Source organism: Ylistrum balloti, unplaced genomic scaffold, assembly GCF_031769215.1.
Source record: "Ylistrum balloti isolate Yb309-2 unplaced genomic scaffold, AGI_CSIRO_Ybal_v1 Utg370762, whole genome shotgun sequence".
Lineage (NCBI taxonomy): Eukaryota > Metazoa > Mollusca > Bivalvia > Pectinida > Pectinidae > Ylistrum > Ylistrum balloti.
The window spans coordinates 7944-32460 of NW_026782447.1; the positions used below are offsets into that span (position 1 = coordinate 7944).

Below are 24517 nucleotides of genomic sequence, written 5' to 3' on the forward strand. Positions count from 1 at the left end.
TGTGTACTAGAGATAGGACGAGTCAAGGAGACGGAAAACCTGTACCAAACCAACCTAACAGTGATACAATGTGTACTAGAGATAGGACGAGTCAAGGAGACGGAAACCTGTACCAAACCAACCAATCAGTGATACAATGTGTACTAGAGATAGGACGAGTCAAGGAGACGGAAAACCTGTACCAAACCAACCTAACAGTGATACAATGTGTACTTGAGATAGGACGAGTCATGGAGACGGAAAATCTGTACCAAACCAACCAATCAGTGATACAATGTGTACTAGAGATAGGACGAGTCAAGGAGACGGAAAACCTGTACCAAACCAACCTAACAGTGATACAATGTGTACTAGAGATAGGACGAGTCATGGAGACGGAAAATCTGTACCAAACTAATCAATCAGTGATACAATGTGTACTAGAGATAGGACGAGTCAAGGAGACGGAAAACCTGTACCAAACCAACCAATCAGTGACCTCGGGAGTGTTGACGTGAACACATTGAAATCAACATGATACAGCTGACCAACCAGCTTCTCAATGTTCCATACTGATTTCTCTTTCTTATTCTTTATCGAACTGACATTTTGTGAATCCATGCTCGGATTTCGCCTAGCAGACCAGACAAACATTACAAGTGAGAATGGCCTTACACTATTCATGTCAACCGTACGCTGTTGATTCCAATTCCTTATTGTTTACCGGTAGTACAGATTACCAGTTATGACGAGTACACCATGTTCACATTTTGTCCATTTGAGTGAAGAAACGTTCAGTGTGTGTCAATGATCTCATAAACATATTTTTTCTCCATGTTGAGATCCATTTCTCCACTAGTACAGGAATTAATCACGACTGGGTCCTTGAGGTGGTTGTCGATTCCATAACCATTGTTGATTCTCTCCTCCTGTGCATATCTCCATGGAGACACGCTCGCTATCGTATGACAACGTAACACATCGGTCTCTCCCAGGATTGTAGAGAGTATCATCCTTCATACATTAAAAAGATAAACGTATATCATAACAATTTAAATATGGGAAACAAATGTAAATATTGTTTAAATTCTGGACTTTGTTAGACAAGGAGTCATACGAATATTGTATGGAGGCACACTTCTTACATCCTGTAAAACCACGTTTTCAGATTAATATTACATAACGTTATCCTATTGTTTTTCACTGATATGAGTTTTAAGAAAATTTATGTTGACATGACACGAAACATTTCCTGAAAATATCCTCAGTATATCGATATGGATATCTCCATGAAAAGTCGAGATAGAGAAGCAAATAAAACGACTTTCCCCAATACATGATCACAGGAGTCGTATCACGATTATATATCTAACTATAATAACTGACTGATACACTATATAGTCGTTACATTAAATAAGCGACTTTTCTTACTAAATCAAAGCCACTATACACCTATATATGCATAAGAATTAAAATCACGTTTTAAATTATTTTTTTCAGACATTTTTCATTACAATATAAATACATGACAAAACACATAAAAATAAAAAAACACACACACACAAACACACGCACACACACACACACACACAAACAAACACGGGCGTGCACACACACACACACACACACACACACACACAGAGAGAGAGAGAGAGAGACAAACACACACACACAACACATACACACACATAAGCAAACAAACACGCACAAACAAACACACGCATACACACACAACACATACACACACACACACAACACATACACACCCATAAGCAAACAAACACACACAAACAAACACACGCATACACACACAACACATACACACACATAAACAAACAAACACACACATGAACAAACACATACGCACACACATAAACAAACACAAACACATGCACGCACACCCACACACCCCCTCCCCCCACACACATACACCCAACACATACATACACAAAACTAACACAAACAAACACACACACACACACACACACACACACACACACACACACACACACACACACACACACACACACACACACACACACACACACACACACACACATACATACATACATAATTTAACACTGTTATTTGTGTATAATAATATCACCTACTTGTCTATTATATAACATACATCATCATAATTAATTAAAATACATTGTTTGATACATTTACAGCAATACATTTTCATGTGAGTCCCGAGTCAGTACTCAAAGTTATGATAAAACTCTTAGTATTTCTGAAAACACTTTTACATTGTAGGACCCGGTGCATTTAGCGATAAGTTGACAGAACTTCTGAAAAATCACTTGTAGACAGATGACCACGTTAAAGTATCACAAAACTTACATTTCTGTACAACCAAGACTGCGGACCTCCCTGGTGATGACAGGAATAAATTGTCAGGCCATTATCATTAAAGTCGAAGCAGCCATAATCTCGAAATATCTCGTTGTTCTTTGTAAGCATCCAGTACTGAAATAGAAAAAACCAACCATAGTCTCGGGATATCTCGTTGTTCTTTGTAAGCATCCAGTACTGAAATAGAAAAAACCAACCATAGTCTCGGGATATCTCGTTGTTCTTTGTAAGCATCCAGTACTGAAATAGAAAAAACCAACCATAGTCTCGGGATATCTCGTTGTTCTTTGTAAGCATCCAATACTGAAATAGAAAAAAACAACCATAATCTCGAAATATCTCGTTGTTCTTTGTAAGCATCCAGTACTGAAATAGAAAAAACCAACCATAGTCTCGGGATATCTCGTTGTTCTTTGTAAGCATCCAGTACTGAAATAGAAAAAACCAACCATAGTCTCGGGATATCTCGTTGTTCTTTGTAAGCATCCAATACTGAAATAGAAAAAAACAACCATAGTCTCGGGATATCTCGTTGTTCTTTGTAAGCATCCAATACTGAAATAGAAAAAAACAACCATAGTCTCGTAATATCTCGTTGTTCTCTGTAACCATCCAGTACTGAAATAGAAAAAAAACCAACCATAGTCTCGGGATATCTCGTTGTTCTCTGTAACCATCCAGTACTGAAATAGAAACAACCAACCATAATCTCGAAATATCTCATTGTTCTTTGTAAGCATCCAGTACTGAAATAGAAAATACCAACCATAGTCTCGTGATATCTCGTTGTTCTCTGTAACCATCCAGTACTGAAATAGAAAAAACCAACCATAATCTCGAAATATCTCGTTGTTCTTTGTAAGCATCCAGTACTGAAATAGAAACACAACCAACCATAGTCTCGGGATATCTCGTTGTTCTCTGTAACCATCCAGTACTGAAATAGAAACACAACCAACCATAGTCTCGGGATATCTCGTTGTTCTCTGTAACCATCCAGTACTGAAATAGAAACAAAACCAACCATAGTCTCGGGATATCTCGTTGTTCTCTGTAACCATCCAGTACTGAAATAGAAACACAACCAACCATAGTCTCGGGATATCTCGTTGTTCTCTGTAACCATCCAGTACTGAAACAGAAACAGAGCCAGCCATAGTCTCGAGATATCTCGTTGTTCTCTGTAACCATCCAGTACTGAAATAGAAACAGAGCCAGCCATAGTCTCGGGATATCTCGTTGTTCTCTGTAACCATCCAGTACTGAAATAGAAACAGAGCCAGCCATAGTCTCGAGATATCTCGTTGTTCTCTGTAACCATCCAGTACTGAAATAGAAACACAACAAACCATAGTCTCGGGATATCTCGTTGTTCTCTGTAACCATCCAGTACTGAAATAGAAACACAACAAACCATAGTCTCGGGATATCTCGTTGTTCTCTGTAACCATCCAGTACTGAAATAGAAACAGAGCCAGCCATAGTCTCGGGATATCTCGTTGTTCTCTGTAACCATCCAGTACTGAAATAGAAACAGAGCCAGCCATAGTCTCGGGATATCTCGTTGTTCTCAGTAAGCATAGTCTCGTGATGTCTAGTTGCGCGCTGTAGAGCATGGTATTGATTCATGTGGTTGCCAACTCGCCCGTGACAAGCGTAGACAATGATATTTACTCACTCTGTTGCCTCCTTGCCCGTGACTAGTGTAAACAATGATATTGACTCACCTGGTTGTCTCCTTGCCTGTGACAAGTATAGACAATGATATTGACTCACTTGGTTGCATCCTTGCCCATGACAAGTGTAGACAATGGTATTGACTCACCTGGTTGCCTCCTTGCCCGTGGCAGGGATAAGTAATTACGGCATTCGGTTTGAATCCATAATTGGCTTTACCATCTAAACACACGTTTCTCTTCTTGCTTTTTATCTGAAATTTAATAAAATCATATGTATCTGATTACCCATGGTCTAATTTCTGTAGGAAGGATATCTACTACAACAGAGGCTAGATACTATCATAATTAGCTTTACATATTACAGGGCAACTGGAAGCAAGCTTTGTAGAGAAGCGCAAGAGGGGGACGGATATAACCCCATACTTTCTGGCTTCCGTTTAGTTAATCGGACCACGGATGTGGGAGTGGGATACTTTTGCGCCATCCGAAAACCCTTCAGATATTAGCAACCTTTTTACCTGTTTATATTATTAGGACTTTTCGGAAATGAATCCTTTCAGGGTAGACAACTCTCATTACGTGTGCTATACTTATCACTACGGGGACTAGGGGTTGTTAGAAATACTTAAGTGTAATTATATACATACCTGACCGGAGGCAAGGGCGTCCCCGGGAATAAAAAGTTCAGGATAGACATTCTGAAGAAACCATTTAAAATCATGACATTTTAGCCTTTGTCGTAACGCTTTCCGTTCCGATATATCTCCATAGTTTCCCTGAAAACAATAAGATGTGGCGTAAATTTCAAAATGGTATGTCTTCAAATAACAAATTTTGATGCAACAGCGTAATGATGTAAAAGAAAATCTGAGGGGATTTTTTATTTGTGTGTTTTGCTTTTCTTTTCTGTGTACTAATCTTCTGTCCTTGGATGGATAGACGTGTCAAAATATTGGTTATAAGTAACAAGGATCGCAATATGAAGAATTCCGTAATCAGGAAATCTGTCTTTCTCTCTCTGTCTGTTTGTCTGTCTTTCTCTGTCTGTCTTCTCTCTGTGTGTCTGTCTTTCTGTCTCTCTCTCTCTCTCTCTATCTCTGTCTGTCTGTCTCTCTCTCTCTTTCTCTCTCTATCTCTCTCTCTGTCTGTCTGTCAGTTTCTGTCTGTCTGCCTGTCTGTATGTCTCCCCCCTCTCTCTCTCTACGCATCTGCATTGTAATATTACAAAAGATAATACTGCCTTTCAAACTTATAAGTAACAGGTTGACCCTAACCCTAACACTGAACTGAAAAAAGAATGTTCACTTCACCTGTTTTCTTTATTTGAAATTAATGTAAGAAAAAAAAGAACAACAACATGCCTTCATTATATTAATTGGACAGACTTATAAAAAAGATAGGCCAAGTGACCTGTATGTATTACGTACAATGTGTTTAACATACATTGTGTTTTTTCTGGGTAAACTTTTTATCGGTTCAATGTATTACTAAATAAAACAATGAAATAAAGACACATTGACAGAATCTTAATAACGAAATAACAAAACAACGTTTACACGTCCTGAAAAAAGTTTAGGGAGAATAAGACCGGGTGTTCCGTAATATTAAGCGTCCTCTGCTTCATCGAAGATATCCACCATGTACATCTTGGTTAATCCAAGTAAGTAATATTACTTTCTCAAATAGAAAAGAGGTATCTTTCAATGAGATCACAATGACGACCATAATAACATATATCAACAGAAGAGATATTTACATAAAGACTTCTAAAAACTACAATGATACAACAGCCCTGGAGGTCAGCCGAGGTTGATATGTGCATCTCATTAAACTGTCATCTTAAACTAATAATTCTAACCAGGTTTGAACAATTTCCAATGGTAAACAACAAATTATGTTCAAACTGTGATTTTCCTAAATAGATTATAGTAAACTTTACCCTCTCCCCTGGGGAAAATGTGAGACCCCGAGATCATGAAATTTACAGTCTTGGTAAAGCATCCGAAGGCCTTTCTAACCAAGAATAGTACTTAATTCTACCATACCTGGAAGTCGAGAAGAAGATATTTGAAGTTACAATATTTTGACACTTTCTGGCTCCGCCCCTCAGCCTCTTGAACGAAAGGGGATCGCAATAGGTCACCATGAGACTTTGTCTTAGGTAACCCAAAAAACTAAACATGCTGATAATAGCATGTTAGATATCATATGTTTGCAATACATCGGAAACAGGAGATAAAAAGGTGATAGATTTTGAGAAAGAACATGTTCTTATTACATTAAGCGAAATTTTCTGAAAGTCAAAAATACAACTTTCTATTGGAGTCCAGTCGCAATTTTGTGCTCAAAGAGTATAAAATAAATTGCCCTAAAATAGTAATTGGGAGTTTTGTACAAAGTAATTAAAATTGATTGATAATATTCTTATGGAAAAAACGAACAAAGGAGAAAATCTTTTTTGGATTGTTGTATTGTAACGTGAACTGAAACCAAATGTTGATTTTATTAGTACAAATGGATTGTCACCTACACTAATAACATACTAAAGTGAATTTTAACTTTCAAAATGGCCGTCATGTTCCCTGATAACCACACAAATTAAATGTTCTTATAACTGCTGAATCAACATTCTAACAAGAATATGAGAAGGTATTCCATATCTAACAATTGTCCGCAGTAGAATCTAGTTTGACAAATAGTGACTTGGCCCCTCTGGAGAGATCTGACTAGCTTTTCACACGCTAAGCTAAGTTGTAGCGTCTCACTTCGTGCTCTAATATATATGGTCCTTGGATTTCATTGAGACAGGCTCTTACTATTCTAACGAGTTCCTCAATGACATCAATGAAAATAGTACGGGGCAAGTTGCGTTTTGCTTGACATGACTCCACTACCCATCTGGATTTAGTTATGGGTCTATCAAGATTAGCTTGTAGGTCGTCATGTTGAGTCTGTCCAGGTTTTAGATAAGGCATATTTGTTGTTAAACCATGTGATTCCAAATTTGACAAAATAAATCTGACGTTGTCATCTTTCTCTAACAGCATCGCTTCCACGAAAATGCTACCTGTGTTGAGAATGTAACCATCAGCCACTGCCGTGTTCATGAACTTCCGCTTGCCCTTCCTCTGGCCACAGTGGGAGATTCGCTGGAGCTTGTGATCAGAACTCTTAGGAATAAACATATACGTACCGTCAAGAATAACAGTCTCCCCTAGACCAAGAAATGCTTCTGAGAACATAGTGTTGTACTCTAGAATAAGCTGTTAGATATTCACAGCCAAGAAACAAAGGGAAAGTGGCTATTTCTAACGCTTTTACTATGGAGCAAAAATATTCGATATACTGAAAATTGACATGTTAAAAGAGTTGAACACTTTTTCAATGATATGTATCCAAAGCAACAGTAGTGGCTCCTCGTGGGTTTGAGTGTAAATGCCAGTGACAATACAGGATGACAATAAGAACAAAATTTTAGAAACCAGTCCAGATGTTACAATCTGTATCATCCAGAGACGAGAAACAAAGCGTAAAAGAAGACTCCTGTTTGATAGCATATGTGATATCTCCAAAAGATTATTGATGATTTCCTTTGATCTGGAAGGTAGCTGAGAAATCAAAAATTCTCTTCCATCAGTGCGGATTTCAACGTTAGGTTTAAGGTCTTTCCCTATTACATCACAGCTTGTAATAAAAGATGAGTTGACATTTTGGGTGCATGGACAAATATGGTCGAGTTTTGATAGAAGCTCTTTATATATAATGTGCATTTTGCGTGGGAAAATCGATCCTCTACGGGTAAAAGTGAGATGTTTCGCCACGTTTCATCATCAATACCAACATTCGGACCTTCTGGTTGTGGCTTTCTGATAATACTTAACACACATGAGCGAATCATTAGACAAACCAAACGGCTAACCAAACCTCCACCAACATTTTCTATTAGACTCGAACTCTAAGACTTACCAAATCGTTGTTGATTCTATCGTAGTAATATACTTTAAAGTCGTCAAGCCAAACCTCTGCCATCCTTACATTGTTCTTCTTAACCACGTTTGTATTCGATGGCCAGGTGTAAGGCGATTTTTTTCTGAAGATATGGCCTACGTGGGAACAGGGAGCAGTCTCCAGAGTCCCCCCGCACATCCAAATCTGAAAACCAGATATTGAAATTTAGTCCTATCAACGAAAATATCACCGACACTGGACAACAGGGGTCTCCATGGTACCTACGCACATCCAAATCTGAAAATCTGATGTTTTTTCTCCTGAAACCAGCTCTAGACAAATTACTTCTATTGTACCTTTAATGTTGCATACAAAAATGCTGTAGGGGTTCAGACAGCGAAACCCATGTCGTATTGAGGATGATTCATTTATTACTATGGTTACCTGTACAATGCCTGTCAAAGTACGTAATTTTGATGAACACGTACAAGGTATTAAAACAACTCCTCAAATCAAATCTGATCAAATATAATTACGCTCACTTCTATCATATACATAACATTGGTGTGTTCCATTCTATATGGAATAGCCTACCATTTGCCAGCAGAAGTCACAACTCCGAGCTAAATTCAAGAAGAATTATACAATATTTCGTGTAACACTGGAACGAGCATCATTCAGGTAAAGCGCATTAAAAAAAATCTCGCAAATTTAGAAAAAAAATATTATCACTCTTTTCATAGCATACTAAGAACTTCGAAATAAGCACATAACAACAGTTTTTAGATGATAAGATATATCTTTCGAAAGCTCTGCCGTAACTCAGTTCTCAGTGGATCTGTTGATAGTAAATTTACCCTAAACGAAATTTCTAGATTCTCGCCTCCCCAAATGTCCATTCCCGAGTCGTATGTCCCAATGTGCGTGAAGAATTCCCTGTTTATGGCAAACAGACCTCCCGCCATTGTCGGGCTCCTGCAAGAAAAAAAAAAACCACTGATATACCTCACAACACGTACGAAATTTTCAAGCGAATTGTTGACATGTCTTCAACCAAGCAATATCTTAAGGCAAACGGTTCACATATCTTCAACCAAGCAATATCTCAAGGCGAACGGTTCACATATCTTTAACCAAGCAATATCTTAAGGGGACGGTTCACATATCTTTAACCAAGCGATATCTTAAAGCAATGTTTCACTAATCCTGAATGTTACACATCACCCATGATACAGTCCCTTGATTTCGTTGTTTTACATGTACCCAATCTCTGTTACATGTTTTATGTATCCTCTAAGATATAATATTTATATGATAATGATTTACAAATCGATATCGCGCTGATTTCTTCGCAAGACACTGTAAATATCGTATTTTCAAAACAATTAACAAGTAGAATGATTTTTCTAGCTAAAACAACAGTGTAGTGATACAGGACAGCAGAGTGTAGTGATACAGGACAACACAACACAGTGTAGTGATACAGGACAGCAGAGTGTAGTGATACGGGACAACACAACACAGTGTAGTGATACAGGACAACACGGTGCAGTGATACAGGACAACACAGTGTAGTGATACAGGACAACACAGTGTAGTGATACAGGACATCACAACACAGTGTAGTGATACAGGACAACACAGTGTAGTGATACAGGACAACACAACACAGTGTAGTGATACAGGACAACACAGTGTAGTGATACAGGACAACACAGTGCAGTGATACAGGACATCACAACACAGTGTAGTGATACAGGACAACACAACACATCACAACACAGTGTAGTGATACAGGACAACACAGTGTAGTGATACAGGACAACACAACACAGTGTAGTGATACAGGACATCACAACACAGTGTAGTGATACAGGACAACACAGTGTAGTGATACAGGACATCACAACACAGTGTAGTGATACAGGACAACACAGTTTAGTGATACAAGACAAACACAGTGTAGTGATACAGGACAACACGGTGCAGTGATACGGGACAACACAACACAGTGTAGTGATACAGGACAGCAGAGTGTAGTGATACGGGACAACACAACACAGTGTAGTGATACAGGACAACACGGTGCAGTGATACAGGACAACACAGTGTAGTGATACAGGACAACACAGTGTAGTGATACAGGACAACACAGTGTAGTGATACAGGACTACACAGTGTAGTGATACATGACAACACAGTGTAGTGATACAAGACAAAACAGTGTAGTGATACAGGACAACACAGTGCAATGATACAGGACAACACAGTTTAGTGATACAAGACAAACACAGTGCAGTGATACAGGACAACACAGTGCAGTGATACAGGACATCACAACACAGTGTAGTGATACAGGACAATACAACACTGTGCAGTGATACATGACATCACAGTGTAGTGATACAGGACATCACAACACAGTGTAGTGATACAGGACAACACAGTGTAGTGATACAGGACATCACAACACAGTGTAGTGATACAGGACAACACAACACAGTGTAGTGATACAGGACAACACAACACAGTGTAGTGATACAGGACAACACAGTGCAGTGATACAGGACATCACAACACAGTGTAGTGATACAGGAAAACACAGTGTAGTGATACAGGACAACACAGTTTAGTGATACAAGACAAACACAGTGCAGTGATACAGGACAACACAGTGCAGTGATACAGGACAACACAGTGTAGTGATACAGGACAACACCATTATGAATTTTTTTTTCTTTCACCTGACAGGTATATAGTCTTTATGATTTCTCCTAACATTTTCACTTTCTGGAATAGAATGCCACGTAAACGTCAATGACCAATCAAATCCACCGACTTGTGTAGAGGAAGCTGGAGAATATTTGAACTGAAAAGTGTCGTCATCAATTGTATCGATAACAGGTGTTACAGAGGTGGTCGGATTGTCTTTAATTCTGTCTAGAAGGGGTTCCAGCCAACCTGTAATAAATGTAATAACTTGTGTTACAGAGGTGGTCGAGTTGTCTTTAATTCTGTTCAGGAGAGTCTCCAGCCATCCTGTAATAAAATGTGATAACAGGTGTTACAGAGGTGGTCGAGTTGTCTTTCATTCTGTTCAGGAGAGTCTCCAGCCATCCTGTGATATAATTCAATCACAGGCGTGGTCGGATGGCCGTCATTTTTGTGACAGACAGATAGTGTTATCAATATTTCTAATTCATGTTTACTTGATCACTTGTGAAATATATCATACTCCATCACCAGCCCGACAGGACAGACTATGTTATCAATAGTTTTACCAAATCACCTACCTGGATTGTGTTATCAATAGTGTTTGTTTATCACTTACCTGGAGCACATTCGATATGTGAGTCAAGAAAGATGAGTACACTTCCTGTTGCAACACCGTATCCTAATAATCGAGTTCGAATCAGGCCTTCACGCTTCTTATTTCGAACAATTTTTACTTTAGTTAATTTCTTCACATATGTCTCCAATGGTTCGTGAAGATGAGCTGAAATCCAATGACAAATATAAACAATATATATAAATATATTCCTGGCGACAACCAATTACTGGTAACAACCAATAACTGGTAACAATCAATTACTGGTAACAATCAATTACTGGTAACAACCAATTACTGGTAACAACCAATAACTGGTAACAATCAATTACTGGTAACAGCCAATTACTGGTAACAACCAATAACTGGTAACAATCAATTACTGGTAACAATCAATTACTGGTGACAACCGATTACTGGTAACAATCAATTACTGTTAACAATCAATAAATGGTAAAAATCAATTACTGGTAACAACCGATTACTGGTAACAACCAATTACTGGTGACAACCAGTTACTGGTAACAAGCAATTACTGGTAACAATCAATTACTGGTGACAACCGATTACTGGTAACAATCAATTACTGGTAACAACCAATTACTGGTGACAACCAATAACTGGTAACAATCAATTACTGCTGACAATCAATTACTGGTAACACCAAATAACTGGTGACAACCAATTACTGGTGACAGCCAATAACTGGCGACAATCAATTACTGGTGACAACCGATTACTGGTGACAACCGATTACTGGTGACAACCAATAACTGGTAACAATCAATTACTGGTAACAATCAATTACTGGTAACAATCAATTACTGCTGACAATCAATTACTGGTAACACCAAATAACTGGTGACAACCAATTACTGGTGACAGCCAATAACTGGCGACAATCAATTACTGGTAACAATAAATTACTGGTGACAACCGATTACTGGTAACAATCAATTACTGGTGACAACCGATTACTGGTAACACCAAATAACTGGTGACAACCAATTACTGGTAACAATCAATTACTGGTGACAACCGATTACTGGTAACAATCAATTACTGGTGACAACCGATTACTGGTAATAATCAATTACTGGTAACAATCAATTACTGGTGACAACCAATAACTGGCGACAACCAATTACTGGTAACAACCAATTACTGACGACAATCAATAACTGGTAATTAAAAAGATTGTTTTGCTATAGATTCGTGTATACACATTATGAGCAAAATAAAAAACAAATGTTGATAGTTTTGATCAAACACTATTTGAAATATTGATGTTATAAAAACGCTTAATGCGATAAATAAGGGTCCTATCATTTTACAGTTTCTTTACAAGAATCATCACGATCAAAATCAAAATAAATCAAGCTGAAATACACCATTTAATCAAACTATGGCACGTGACTGGTTAGCTTATAAGAATTTTCGACAACGAGTCCGCAATCACAAAATAGTATCAATGATTTGGTAGCATGGCTACCTTTCACCCCTAAATACATAATTATGTTATATTACATGTATATGTGGCCAGGTGAACTATTTTACCTAATCCAATAATGTATTTTATTTTTTCAGTTAATTTACATTAGTGTACATGTAGGTCAAGTTGTGTATTGTAAAGTTATTGTGCAAATTAGGGTCTAAGTATATATTGACGAATTTTTAGTGTATAATTGTAGTGCACCTGTATTATGTGTAATGCAGAGTAAGAACTTGTTATATCTTTATACAGGTACTGGTGATGTATATGGAAAGTGGTAACCACTTAATGGAGTATCAGTGTTGTATATGTTCTATGTATAGGTATGGTCATGTGACCTACCTACCTAAGTATTGTCCAGTATTACCTGTACTGTCCATGTCTTGTCTGCATGATATTTGTATGTAATGTCCATAACTAACTCGACCCTTGACATGACCTTTTAATTGACCTTTTATTTTATTGGCTGTATTTTCGGAGGGAAAGTTCTTTGTGTAAATTGTCAGAAGGAAAAGAGCCTTAGCTGGAGATAGGTGTGTTTCTCACCTCTCATAATAACGTGATATATACAGAAACTAAACTCTTTTTGGTACTTATCCTAGTAGATCGGGTTAAGGCGTATGATCCTCAACCCATAGTCGAGGTAAGCACAATAGCTTATTTTAGTGTAATTTACATTTTGGCAATCGTACTTTAATTTATATGTGAAATGTGATTGTGTGGCAGTGTCAATTTTACTTTTATCTATTTATATATATTTTTATAAATGTAATTGTCCAACCGGTTTGTTTTGTCAGTGTATGTTCTAAGAATTTCTCACCTGTGTTTTGTTATGTAAATGTCTTGTCACGTGATTACATGCTTGTTCGTGCACCTGTATGTCCTGTATCGTTATTCACGCGCTGGACAGAGACATGGACAGTCGCAATTATATGTAGCTACGTACGGACGACTGTGGTGGCAAATATACATTTTAAAATAGTAAGTATTTGAAATATCATTTAATTATTTTAAATGATAATGTTAGTTAACTTTTACAGAATTAGTATTTTCGTATTTATTTAAATATTTGAAGAAATTGAAATGTCTCTTTGTGGTTTTTTTCATTATTCCTTTTGTAATGGGTATAATAATTTTTGCAGAATTATCTTAAAGAAATTTATTACAAATATAGTTAATTACGTTTTTGTTGTTTTTCTTTCAACAGAACCATATATCATTTTATTGTAAAAAAGGATGTTATCTCTTGAGACCCCTGTCAGATTGATAGGGTAGGTATATTATGTACATATATTATTAACTATTAACTACATCTGTGTAATACAAATGGTAAATCCTATAGTTTATCATGTGTTGGCATTGGATATATATATTTTGATGAATTCGTAAAGTTTAGTGTAACCGTTACGGGAAATATAAATATGTGTAAAAAGTAAAGTTGACTCCATGTCCAGTGTATAACATACAGTGCGTAGTTTGTAATATGTCTTATACATGAACTTATATGTTTTATTTGTGTTATTGTAGGGTCTTTTGGTGCGTCTAAATAAATGTATGAAAGGAATGAATCCAGCGTTATTTTATAGAACACTGTGTAGCATTGGAACCCGGCTACAATTGTGTAATATTAATAGCCGGCCAGTGAATTCTATTGTTTCATAGTTCATGTTGCAAATTGTATATTTGATCAATGTAAGGTAGATATGATCATATCCACTATCTTGATAATTTCTATATATCTGTATGTGTGTTTTTTATAGTTGAGCAAGTGGATTATCTCCCCTTGTGGTATCAGATATATGGGGTAATACTTGTCTTTGTTTTATTATACACATGTATGTTATTTACCACTGACAAGTAAATCTATGTATAAGATAGTGCTATTGGTAGTGATGTAGGTTTGTATTGTTATCATTGTGTTAAGACATGTAGTTTTAATTGTGTATTGTAGGTTCAATCTTTATACGCTACTACTTGGATTATATGGATTGCGGGTGGTAAAGCTCAATAAACGAACGAACCCGACCTGGTTGTCCTAGTCATTTCTTAGACCCATGTGCAACCCGGTTACATATGCATCGCGGACGGCGCAACTGTATGACTCTGGGTGTATTTACCTCGGTCAGAGAAATCGTCGGCTAGAATGATTTCTTTTATTAGATGTTCTGGCGATCTATCCAAGATGCTATGTACACTGCGGAGTAATACACTCCAAGCCTCGTTATGAAATGTGATGATTACACTGGCTTCCGGTAAATCGTCAGCATACTGGAGCACTTTACAACTGAAACAACAGAACATATGGAACACGTTAACAATTACACCATACTTATCTTACCAATCCAAATCCATACAAAATGGTGAGAAATTCATGAATGGGGTTGTTAAGTGCATTTAAGTATCGACATACAGAGCAGTTCAAGTACAAGTTCTACAAGATGTGATTTTCGATAGTTTTAAATCATACAACAGTTCAAACTTCATAGTGCATGTGGAAACATCATGATAGGTCTGTTTGTTTTTTTAATGATGTCAATGGTAATAAATGCTATTTCGGTCTTTATATGTTTTCTTTGCATCATGTTGACTCCTTACAGTCTTATCATTATTATTTTAAAGTAAAAATGAAATTTGATTTGATATTACATTTGTAATAATAATATCTTAGATATATATATCTAATTCTATTTAGTTTATGACATAATGTTAAATGAAATAAAAAAAAATCTATAATATAAAATTGCTAGAATTGTTTCTCTGATACTGTCTTCCTGTTATGTAATTTGTCGACTAGATCCATCAGTACTGGATTGCGGAATCACTGATAGAATCAACAAAATAAAATTCCTGTTAAAATAATTACAGGGGGGTCCCTAGGGTCAGGAACAGGTCTGTGGACAGAGAAGGGCAAACTTACATGGGGTCCCTAGGGTCAGGAACAGGTCTGTTGACAGATAAGGGCAAACTTACACGGGGTCCCTAGGGTCAGGAACAGGTCTGTGGACAGAGAAGGGCAAACAAACTTACATGGGGTCCCTAGGGTCAGGAACAGGTCTGTGGACAGAGAAGGGCAAAGTTACACAGGGTCCCTAGGGTCAGGAACAGGTCTGTGGACAGAGAAGGGCAAACAAACTTACATGGGGTCCCTAGGGTCAGGAACAGGTCTGTGGACAGAGAAGGGCAAACTTACACGGGGTCCCTAGGGTCAGGAACAGGTCTGTGGACAGAGAAGGGCAAAGTTACACAGGGTCCTTAGGGTCAGGAACAGGTCTGTGGACAGATAAGGGCAAACTTTCGTGGACTCCCTTGGGTCAGGAACATGTCTGTGGACTGAGAAGGGCAAACTTACATGGCTCCCTATGGTTAGGAACATGTCTGTGGACAGAGAAGGGCAAACAAACTTACATGGGGTCCCTAGGTTCAGGAACAGGTCTGTGGACAGACCTAGGGCAGATATATAACAGTGGTACCTAGGGTCAGGATATATCTGTGGACAGAGAAGGGCAATATAAACTTACATCCCAGATATATCAGTGATAAGTCCAGATATATAACAGTGATGGACAGATATATAACAGATCCCTACCCAGATATATAACAGTGTTACTACCCAGATATATAACATGATACCTCAGATATATAACATGTCTGTACAGAGAATATAACAGTGATACCTCCCTAGATATCATAACAGTGATCTATGGATATATAACAGTGATACCTACCTACCCGAATATATAATATTGATACCTATCCAGATATATAATAGTGACACCTACCCAGATATATAACAGTGATACCTACCTACCGAGATATATAACAATGATACCTACCCAGATATATAACAGTGATACCTACCTACCCAAATATAAAATAGTGATACCTACCCAGATATATAACAGTGATACCTACCCAGATATATAACAGTGATACCTTCCCAGATATATAGCGGTGATACCTTACTACCCAGATATATAACAGTGATAACTACCCAGATATATAACAGTGATACCTACCCAGATATATATTATTGATACCTTCCCAGATATATAACAGTGATACCTACACAGATATATAACAGTGATACCTACCCAGATATATAACAGTGATCATTTCCCAGATATATAACAGTGATACCTACCCAGATATATAACAGTGATGCCTACCCAAATATATAACATTGATACCTTTCCAGATATATAACAGTGATACCTACACAGATATATTACAGTGATACCTACCCACATATATAACAGTGATACCTACCTACCCAGATATATAACAGTGATACCTACCCAGATAAATAACAGTGATACCTACCTATCCAGATATATAACAGTGATACCTGCCCAGATATATAACAGTGATACCTACCTGCCCAGATATATAACAGAGATACCTACCCAGATATATAACAGTGATACCTACCTACCCAGATATAAATAGTGATACCTAATCAGATATATAACAGTGATACCTACCCAGATATATACCAGTGATACCTACCTACCCAGATATATAACAGTAATACCTACCCAGATATATATAACAGTGAAACCTACCTACATATATAACTACCTACCCAGATATATAACAGTGATATACCTACCCAGATATATATATACCTACCCAGATATATATATACCCAGATATATAACAGTGATACCTACCCAGATATATAATAGTGATACCTACCTACCCAGATATATAACATTGATTCCTACCGAGATATATATATACCTACCCAGATATATATATACCTACAGATATATAACATATGATATACCTACCCAGATATATAACAGTGATACCTACCCAGATATATAACAGTGATACCTACCCAGATATATAACAGTGATACCTAACTACCAACATATATAACAGTGATACCTACCTACCCAGATATATAACAGTGATACCTACCAAGATACATAACAGTGATACCTACCTACCCAGATATATACCCAGATATATATATACAGATATATAACAGTACCCAGATATATACCTACCCAGATATATAACAATGATACCTACCCAGATATATAACAGTGATACCTACCTACCGAGATATATAACAATGATACCTACCCAGATATATAACAGTGATACCTACCCAGATATATAACAGTGATACCTACCTGCCCAGATATATAACAGAGATACCTACCCAGATATATAACAGTGATACCTACCCAGATATATAACAGTGATACCTACCTACCCAAATATAAAATAGTGATACCTGCCCAGATATATAACAATGATACCTACCTACTCAGATATATAACAGTGATACCTACCCAGATATATAACAGTGATACCTACCTACCCAGATATATAACAGTGATACCTACCCAGATATATAACAGTGATACCTACCTACCCAGATATATAACAGTGATACCTACCCAGATATATAACAATGATACCTACCCAGATATATAACAGTGATACCTACCCAGATATATAACAGTGATACCTACCCAGATATATAACAGTAATACCTACCCAGATATATATAACAGTGAAACCTACCTACCCAGATATATAACAGTGATACCTACCTACTCAGATGTATAACAGTGATACCTACCTACCCAGATATATACATACCCAGATATATAACAGTGATTATTTCCCAGATATATAACAGTGATACCTACCTACCCAGATATATAACAGTGATACCTACCTACCCAGATATATAACAGTGATACCTACCCAGATATATAACAGTGATACCTACCCACCGAGATATAACAATGATATCTACCCAGATATATAACAGTGATACCTACCCAGATATATAACAGTGATACCTACTCAGATATATAACAGTAATACATACCCAGATATATAACAGTGATTATTTCCCAGATATATTACAGTGAAACCTACCGAGATATATAACAATGATACCTACCTACCCAGATATATAACAGCGATACCTACCCAGATATATAATAGTGATACCTAACTACCCAGATATATAATAAAAGGGATATATAACAGTGATACCTACCCAGATATATAACAAAGATACTTACCCAGATATATAACAGTGATACCTACCTACCCAAATATAAAATAGTGATACCTACCCAGATATATAACAGTGATACCTACCCACCGAGATATAACAATGATACCTACCCAGATATATAACAGTGATACCTACCTACCCAGATATATAACAGTGATACCTACCCAGATATATAACAGTGATACCTACCCATATATAATAGTAATATCTACCTACCCAGATATATAACAGCGATACCTACCCAGATATATATACCCAGATATATAACAGTGATACCTACCCAGATATATAACAGTGATACCTACCCAGATATATAACAGTGGTACATATCCAGATATATAACAATGTTACCTACCCAGATATATAACAGTGATACCTACTCATATATATAACAGTGATACTTACCCAGATATATAACATTGATATTTACCCATATATATAACATTGATACCTACCCAGATATATAACAGTGATACCTACCCAGATATATAACAGTGATACCTACCCAGATATATAACAGTGATACCTACCCAGATATATAACAGTGATACCTACCCAGATATATAACAGTGATACCTACCCAGATATATAACAGTGATACCTACCTACCCAGATATATAACAGTGATACCTACCCAGATATATAACAGTGATACCTACCTACCGAGATATATAACAATGATACCTACCCAGATATATAACAGTGATACCTACCTACCCAGATATATAACAGTGATACCTACCCAGGTTTATAACAGTGATACCTACTCATATATATAACAGTGATACTTACCCAGATATATAACATTGATACTTACCCATATATATAACATTAATACCTACCGAGATATATAACAGTGATATACCTACCCAGATATATAATATATAACCCAGATATATAACAGTGATATACCTACCCAGATATATAACAGTGATACCTACCCAGATATATAACAGTGATACCTACCCAGATATATAACAGTGATACCTACCCAGATATATAACAGTGATATACCTACCCAGATATATAACAGTATATACCTACCCAGATATATAACAGTGATATACCTACCCAGATATATAACAGATATATAACAGATATATAACAGTGATACCTACCCAGATATATAACAGTGATACCTACCCAGATATATCACAGTGATACCTTCACAGATATATAATAGTGAGACCTACCCATATATATATAACAGTGATACCTACCTACCCAGATATATAATAGTGATACCTACCCAGATATATAACAGTGATACCTACCCAGATATATAACAGTGATACCTACCTACTCAGATGTATAACAGTGATACCTACCTACCCAGATATATAACAGTAATACATACCCATATATATAACAGTAATTATTTCCCAGATATATAACAGTGATACCTACCCAGATATATAACAGTGATACCTACCTACCGAGATATATAACAATGATACCTACCCAGATATATAACAGTGATACCTACCGAGATATATAACAGTCATACCAACCAAGTTATATAACAGTGATACCTACCCAGATATATAATAGTGATACCTACCTACCAAGATATATAACAGTGATACCTACCCAGATATATAACAGTGATACCAACCAAGATACATAACAGTGATACCTACCCAGATATATAACAGTGATACCTACCCAGATATATAACAGTGATACCTACCTACCCAGATATATAACAGTGATACCTACCTATCCAGATATATAACAGTGATACCTACCCAGATATATAACATTGATACATACAGATATATACCCAGATATATAACAGTGATACCTACCTACCCAGATATATAACAGTGATATACCTACCCAGATATATAACAGTGATATACCTACCCAGATATATAACAGTGATATACCTACCCAGATATATATACAGTGATACCTACCTACCCAGATATATAACAGTGATATATATATAACAGTGATACCTACCTACCCAGATATATAACAGTGATACCTACCCAGATATATAACAGTGATACCTACCCAGATATATAACAGTGATACCTACCCAGATATATAACAGTGATACATATCCAGATATATAACAATGTTACCTACCCAGATATATAACAGTGATCATTTCCCAGATATATAACAGTGATACCTACCCAGATATATAACAGTGATACCTGCCTACCCAGATATATAACAGTGATACCTACCCAGATATATAACAATGATACCTACCCAGATATATAACAGTGATACCTACCTACCCAGATATATAACAGTAATACATACCCAGAAATATAATAGTGATACCTACCCAGATATATAACAGTGATACCTACCCAGATATATACCAGTGATACCTACCTACCCAGATATATAACAGTAATACCTACCCAGATATATATAACAGTGAAACCTACCTACCCAGATATATAACAGTGATACCTACCCAGATATATAACAGTGATACCTACCCAGATATATAACAATGATACCTACCCAGATATATAACAGTGATACCTACCTATCCAGATATACAATAGTGATACCTACACAGATATATAACATTGATACATACCTACCGAGATATATAACATTGATACCTACTTACCCAGATATATAACAAAGATACTTACCCAGATATATAACAGTGATACCTACCTACCCAGATATATAACAGTGATACCTACCCAGATATATAACAAAGATACTTACCCAGATATATAACAGTGATACCTACCTACCAAGATATATAACAGTGATACCTACCCAGATATATAACAATGATACCAACCAAGATACATAACAGTGATACTTACCTACCCAGATATATAATATTGATACCTACCCAGACATATAACAGTGATACCTTCCTAGATATATAACAGTGATACCTACCTACCCAGATATATAACAGTGATACCTACCCAGATATATAACAAAGATACTTACCCAGATATATAACAGTGATACCTACCTACCCAAATATAAAATAGTGATACCTACCCAGATATATAACAGTGATACCTACCCAGATATATAACAGTGATACCTACCCAGATATATAACAGTGATACCTTCCCAGATATATAGCGGTGATACCTTACCACCCAGATATATAATAGTGATACTTACCTACCCAGATATATAATAGTGCAACTTACCCAGATATATAATAATGATACTTATCTACCCAGATATATAACAATGATACCTACCCAGATATATAACAGTGATACCTACCCAGGTATATAACAGTATATAACAGTGATACCTACCCAGGTATATAACAGTATATAACAGTGATACCTACCGAGATATATAAAAGTCATACCAACCAAGTTATATAACAGTGATACCTACCCAGATATATAACAGTGATCATTTCCCAGATATATAATAGTGATACCTACCCAGATATATAACAGTGATCATTTCCCAGATATATAACAGTGATACCTACCCAGATATATAACAGTGATACCTACCTACCCAGATGTATAACAGTGATACCTACCCAGATATATAATAGTGATACCTACCTACCCAGATATATAATAATGATGCTTACCTACCCAGATATATAACAGTGATACCTACCCAGATATATAACAGTGATACCTACCTACCCAGATATATAACAGTGATACCTACCCAGATATATAACAGTGATACCTACCCAGATATATAATAGTGATACCTACCTACCCAGATATATAACATTGATTCCTACCGAGATATATAAAAGTCATACCAACCAAGTTACATAACAGTGATACCTACCCAGATATATCACAGTGATACCTTCACAGATATATAATAGTGAGACCTACCCATATATATATAACAGTGATACCTACCTACCCAGATATATAACAGTGATACCTACCCAGATATATAACAGTGATACCTACCTACCCAGATATATAACAGTGATACCTACCCAGATATATAACAGTGATACCTACCTACCCAGATATATAACAGTGATACCTACCCAGATATATAATAGTGATACCTACCTACCCAGATATATAATAGTGATACTTACCTACCCAGATATATAATAGTGCAACTTACCCAGATATATAAGATTTACCCAGATATATAACACCCAGATATATAACACCTACCCAGATACCAGTGATACCTACTAGATATATAACAGTGATACCTACCTACCAGATATATAACAGTGATACCTACCAGATACAGATATATATTACTATATACCCATACCCAGATATATAACAGTGATACCTGTCTTTGTAAGCCATGAGATTCAGCATTATTGTTAAGCATCTCCTTGACGCCAAATTCCTCTAATGGGTTCGCCATGTCCCCTATCAAGTTTTTCATGTTCGGTATTATATTTCCTATTTCTGGTATCATACCCTGGACTCCGGCTTCCTGAGCGATATTTTGCGGAAGTCCAAGTAAACCATTTCCGAAGTTATCGTTTTGTTTTTTCCTCTCCTTTCTCTGGTTTTTCTTTCACACGAACAAAGCTGATTTGCTGTTGTGACATAAATACATTGAATTGCAGAACCAAGTATATTGTTTCTATAAATAATACAGATAATATTCCCGCTAATACAATCTTCAATTTAGATACAAACATTTTCTAGAATAAAGAACATCAAATATGTGACTGTAGGTATCCGATGTTTGTAGTGATCTGTGTGTAGGTATCCGATGTTTGTAGTGATCTGTGTAGGTATTCGGTGTTTGTAGTGATCTGTGTAGGTATCTGGTGTTTGTAGTGATCTGTGTAGGTATCTTGTGTTTGTAGTGATCTGTGTGTAGGTATCTGGTGTTTGTAGTGATCTGTGTGTAGGTATCTGGTATTTGTAGTGATCTGTGTAGGTATCCGGTATTTGTAGTGATCTGTGTAGGTATCTGGTGTTTGTAGTGATCTGTGTAGATATCTGGTGTTTGTAGTGAACTGTGTGTAGGTATCTGGTATTTGTAGTGATCTGTGTAGGTATCCGGTGTTTGTAGTGATCTGTGTAGGTATCTGGTGTATGTAGTGATCTGTGTGTAGGTATCCGATATGTAGGTATTTCCGAATGTATCTGTTATACTATTATAAACAATATATACGCAAACAAAAGGAGTCCCGAATGTATCTGTTTAACAATTATAAATAATATATAGGCAGACAAAAGGATTCCCGAATGTATCTATTATACAATTATTATCAATATACCTACAATAGTGCAAAAAGCCTTTCCAAACAATAGATAGACAAAAAATTCCGCGTTTATCTGTTAAAGTATAAACAATAGACAGACAAAGAGATTTCCGAGTTTATCTGTTAACAATAGAGAGACAAAGGGAGTTACGAGTTTATCTGTTAAAGTATAAACAATAGAGAGACAAAGGGAGTTACGAGTTTATCTGTTAAAGTATAACGTCAGCCAGGAGTCAAAACCTCGTAACTCTGAATTTTGACCAAAGTAGGATTTTAACAAGATGGCAATATTCCTGCTGTTATATTTCTTGTCAAAAAAGCTTGTATCTCTAGACCAATCAGAAGACTGAATAACATCACATGATGATTTTCACGTATCACACTGGTTGCAAGTTCCTAAAGGCAAAACCATGTATCTTGACTTAAGAGCTTTTGACAGTATATTATTATGATGGTGAAAAGTCCAGAGGTGGCAGTGAGTAGAACACGTGGAAGAGAATCGTGA

At 36.5% G+C, this 24517-nt stretch overlaps 1 protein-coding gene across 1 annotated transcript; it reads right to left on the reverse strand.

Annotated features, from left to right (window-relative positions):
* Positions 1-846: 846 nt before the first annotated feature.
* LOC132558155 (putative polypeptide N-acetylgalactosaminyltransferase 9) lies at positions 847-23439 on the reverse strand. The gene is made up of 12 exons (XM_060222687.1): positions 23336-23439; positions 23079-23298; positions 15922-15983; positions 14902-15068; positions 11296-11460; positions 10709-10925; positions 8822-8939; positions 7983-8168; positions 4664-4792; positions 4163-4267; positions 2326-2451; positions 847-993 (listed from the first exon to the last, which is right to left on the reverse strand). The coding sequence occupies exons 1-12, from the start codon at positions 23437-23439 to the stop codon at positions 847-849; spliced, it is 1746 nt and encodes a 581-aa protein (XP_060078670.1).
* Positions 23440-24517: the final 1078 nt, after the last annotated feature.